The 4396-nt window shown below is 38.7% G+C and overlaps 1 protein-coding gene across 1 annotated transcript in view; it reads left to right on the top strand.

Annotated features, from left to right (window-relative positions):
* Nucleotides 1-4396, top strand: part of LOC135197251 (serine protease 44-like) — an 18800-nt gene extending 14404 nt beyond the window's left edge. The window contains 3 exon segments of the mRNA XM_064224347.1: nt 697-855; nt 2565-2739; nt 3855-4396. Of these exon segments, the coding sequence (XP_064080417.1) occupies nt 697-855; nt 2565-2739; nt 3855-4069 (549 nt within the window). The 3' untranslated portion in view covers nt 4070-4396.

The raw sequence follows: 4396 nt of genomic DNA, 5'->3' as shown, positions 1-4396 counted from the left end.
CTATTTTCAGATCTTGATACTTATCCATTTTTTCCCTCTCTTTCTCTTCAACTCTGGTGTCCCATGGTATTGCGACATCAATGAGTGATACTTTCTTCTTGACTTTGTCAATCAACGTCACGTCTGGTCTGTTTGCACGTATCACCCTATCAGTCCTGATACCATAGTCCCAGAGGATCTTTGCCTGATCGTTTTCTATCACTCCCTCAGGTTGGTGCTCGTACCACTTATTACTGCAAGGTAGCTGATGTTTCTTGCACAGGCTCCAGTGGAGGGCTTTTGCCACTGAATCATGCCTCTTTTTGTACTGGTTCTGTGCAAGTGCCGGGCATTCGCTTGCTATGTGGTTTATGGTTTCATTTTTCGTATTACACTTCCTACATTTGGGAGAGATGTTATTTCCGTCTATGGTTCTTTGAACATATCTGGTTCTTAGGGCCTGATCTTGTGCCGCTGTTATTATTATTATTATTATTATTATTATTATTATTATTATTTATTATTATTATTATTGAGTAAAAAATACACAATTATATAGTTTATACCATATAATCATGAATTTTTTTAAACAGATTTTTTTTCCATGAGATTGTGAACATCTTAGCATTATTATTATTATTATTATTATTATTATTATTATTATTATTATTATTATTATTATTATTATTATTATTATTATTATTATTATCACTGCAGCCTGAGAGGATCCACATACACCCGAGGTACAGGATCAACAATGACGTCTACGAGCATGACGTGGCCATTATCACCTTCGCTTTCCACGCGTCTTACGAATTGCCCGCAGTGTGCATTACCGACCACCCCTACGCCCCAGGGCAGGGGAAGGCGCAAGTGGTAAGTCAAGAGAGGGGTTAACTGGAGGTCATTTTTGGGTCAGCCCAGGAGGAAGGTGCTGTACGTCAAAACATTCGCGCTGCCAAATGGAACTTCCAAAATGCAATGCTTTGTAACTCTCAAATTAAGTTTCTTTGGGATTTGGTAACTTGTTTGTATATATTTTTCTTTTTATTTATTCATTTATTGATTTCTGTTCATTCATTTGTTCATTTGCATTTCATCGTTTGTTAGTTAATATTTCGTCTTTTGTTCATTGTTATATTTGTTTTTTTATTTGTTAATGTATTTCTCTTCGCCCTGTAACGCCCGTCATTTTCTGTTACTTCTTTTCAGTGAACTATTCTTCTTTTATTTTGATGACTGACTTACATTTTTATCTAATTATTCATTGTCAATAGACTTTTTCTTTGTTAATGACCGATTTCTTCTTCTTTCTGTCTTTTCTGTGACTTCTTTTAATTGAACGCTATAATATTCCTCGGAAGATTGAATTTCAAGACGTTGTCTGTCGTGGACTTCATCTGCACGAATAGATTCATCTTCTTAACAATAACTAAAAACTATAATCTCTTTCTTCCATCTGACTTTCCACCTTCTCCCAATGAGTGACTCACAGACAGTAAGCTATTTACATTAAACGAAAACCAGACAAGAAATAATGGAAGGAAACTAGAGCTGAAGAGATACAACACATCCCACTGTGGGAACTTCTTCACATACATAGTATGTGACACGTGGAATAAACTGCCACCAAAAGTTATAGACAGCAACAGTGTGGAAGAGTTTAAAAGAAAGCTAGACAAAATCATTAGGAAGACACCGTAAATGCACAGTAAAACCTGCTCCTTCAGATAAGTGAGCACACGATGTCTCCTCATGGGATGGACTAACAGGTCTTTGAGACATCCTAATCCTGGTAGCTCCTTGTAACTCTCTCTCTCCTTGGATGGACTAATAAGTCTTTGAGACATCCTAATCCTTGTAACTCTCTTTCCTCGGATGGACTAATTAGTCTTTGAGACATCCTAGTCCTTGTAACTCCTTGTAACTCTCTTTCTCTCCTCGGATGGACTAATAAGTCTTTGACACCCTAATCCTTGTAACTCTCTCTCCTCGAATGGACTAATAAGTCTTTGAGACATCCTAATCCTTGTAACTCCTTGTAACTCCTTATAACTCTCTCTCTCTCCTCGGATGGACTGATAAGTCTTTGAGACATCCTAATCCTTGTAACTCCTTGTAGCTCTCTCTCCTCGGATGTACTAATAAGTCTTTGAGACATCCTAATCCTTGTAACTCCTTATAACTCTCTCTCTCTCCTCGGATGGACTGATAAGTCTTTGAGACATCCTAATCCTTGTAACTCCGTGTAACTCTTTCTCTCATCGGATGGACTAACAGTCTTTGAGACATCCTAATCCTTGTAACTCCGTGTAACTCTTTCTCTCATCGGATGGACTAACAAGTCTTTGAGACATCCTAATCCTGGTAACTCCTTATAACTCTCTCTCTCTCTCCTCGGATGGACTGATAAGTCTTTGAGACATCCTAATCCTTGTAACTCCTTATAACTCTCTCTCTCTCCTCGGATGGACTGATAAGTCTTTGAGACATCCTAATCCTTGTAACTCCTTGTAACTCCTGTTACACCTATCAAACGTTCTTACTGTCAATGTCCCATTTGTTTTATCTCTTTTCAATTCCAGGTATTCAACCTGGACAGCAATCCAGCGTTCATTGGATTGCAGAATCCAGTCCCTCACTGGAAGTACCTGGAAGCCAGCTGGGATAAGTCTTGTGTCACCACGAGGTCCTCCTCCCCGAGTGCCTGTGCCGATAACCTGCCAGTTCGCAGTTCACAGTTCTGCGCTTCTCATTTAGGCAAGTTGACCCTCGAAATCGTGATCGACGACTGGGGTTGTTGTGATAATTTCAATGATTTTAATGGTTTTGAAAATAGAGGTTGACTTCCTTTTTACTGCTTACGGGAATAGAAAGATATTTCTTCATATTGTTGTTTAGACATATTAGAATAGTAATTACTGGTTATTATTTTTTTGCGAGTTAAGTACACCATATTTTTTTATTATTATTCTTTAAGGTATGTCTGAGCTACGTGTTGCCTTTATGGTGTTTAAAATAAGCCTTTTGCTCAATGTTTTAAAAAAATGACTAGAGTATGGGACATGTTTTAAAAATAGTATATTCGCCACATTTAAATACAACATGAACATTTAGAACTGATATGGTATTCATACAATTACGCAGGCTGTTCCTAGGTCCCCTAAAAATTTATAACTCATTTTAGAGTTTTAAAAGTAATATTTTAGCTATCATAAAATCACGAGGGACAACAGTTACAATTACGTCAGCTGTTCCTAGATGCAAATAAATAAGTAAATGAATGTAAAAGAGGTGTCTTTTAAAGTCATATTTTTTCCACATTAAATTACAAGATATTCAATAGGATTGACGATGATATTTACGAAATTCAATAGCGAATGCTGTTCCCAGATGCCAACAAAAGAAGAAAAAAAAAAAACTCATAAAATACTCATCCATGGAATAACTGACCCCATCCTTCAAGCCGCTCAGTGGCGTGGTCGGTATGGTGTTGGCATGCCACCTCGTTGGCCGCGAGTTCGATTTTCGGGCATTCCACTGAGGGGTGGGAGATATCTGGTGATAGAAGTTCACTCTCGACGTGGTTCGGAAGTCACGTAAAGCCGTTTGGTCCCGTTGCTGAATAACCACTGGTTCCGTGCAACGAAAAAACACCATACAAACAAACAAACAAGTCACTTAAAGCCTTTGGTCCCGTTTGTGAATAACCAGTGGTTCCGTGCAACGAAAAAACACCATACAAACAAACAAACAAGTCACGTGAAGCCGTCTGTCCCATTGTGGAATAACCACTGGTTCCATGCAACGTAAAATCACCATACAAACAAACAAATAAACATCATCCTTCACCCGCTGCCCTTCTCCTCCAACAGGTTCCTCCTTAGCCAAGGGCTCCTCGGGCGGCCCCTACCTAGCAGAAGTGGGCAACCAGGTGGAGGAAGTGTGGGTGCTCATGGGTGTCCTGTCTGCGACGTCACAGCTGACCGGTTCCTCCAACTGCGTCCAAGAACACTCCGTCTACGGGCAGGTGTCCGACGACTCCAGGTGGATCAAGGATTGTGTTTTCGACGGGAGATGCGCATTTTGATCGTCTCTCTTTTTGATTGGCTCAGTATCAAGCAGCGTTCGTCTCTTGTTTTTTGGAAGTTGCCAGTGTTAGAGATACCTTCTTCTTTTTTTGTTTAGAGATTTAATTGTTCTGGTGTTTATTGTTTCTTTATAATTATTTTTTTTATCGTGTTTTTTTTATTATTGTGGTTTTGTATCTAAATGTTATTGTTATTATTTTTGTCTTCGGTAACTAATTGTTTTTGTGTCCAATGTATGTGGTTTGATTCTTTCATTTCTAAATTATATCTAGTATATATACATCTCCCTCTCTCTCTCTCTCTCTCTCTCTCTCTCTCTCTCTCTC

This window comes from Macrobrachium nipponense, chromosome 18 (genome assembly GCF_015104395.2).
Source record: "Macrobrachium nipponense isolate FS-2020 chromosome 18, ASM1510439v2, whole genome shotgun sequence".
Classification (NCBI taxonomy): domain Eukaryota; kingdom Metazoa; phylum Arthropoda; class Malacostraca; order Decapoda; family Palaemonidae; genus Macrobrachium; species Macrobrachium nipponense.
The sequence above is the reverse complement of the archived record's forward strand: the minus strand, read 5'-3'. Positions and strand labels throughout refer to the sequence as shown.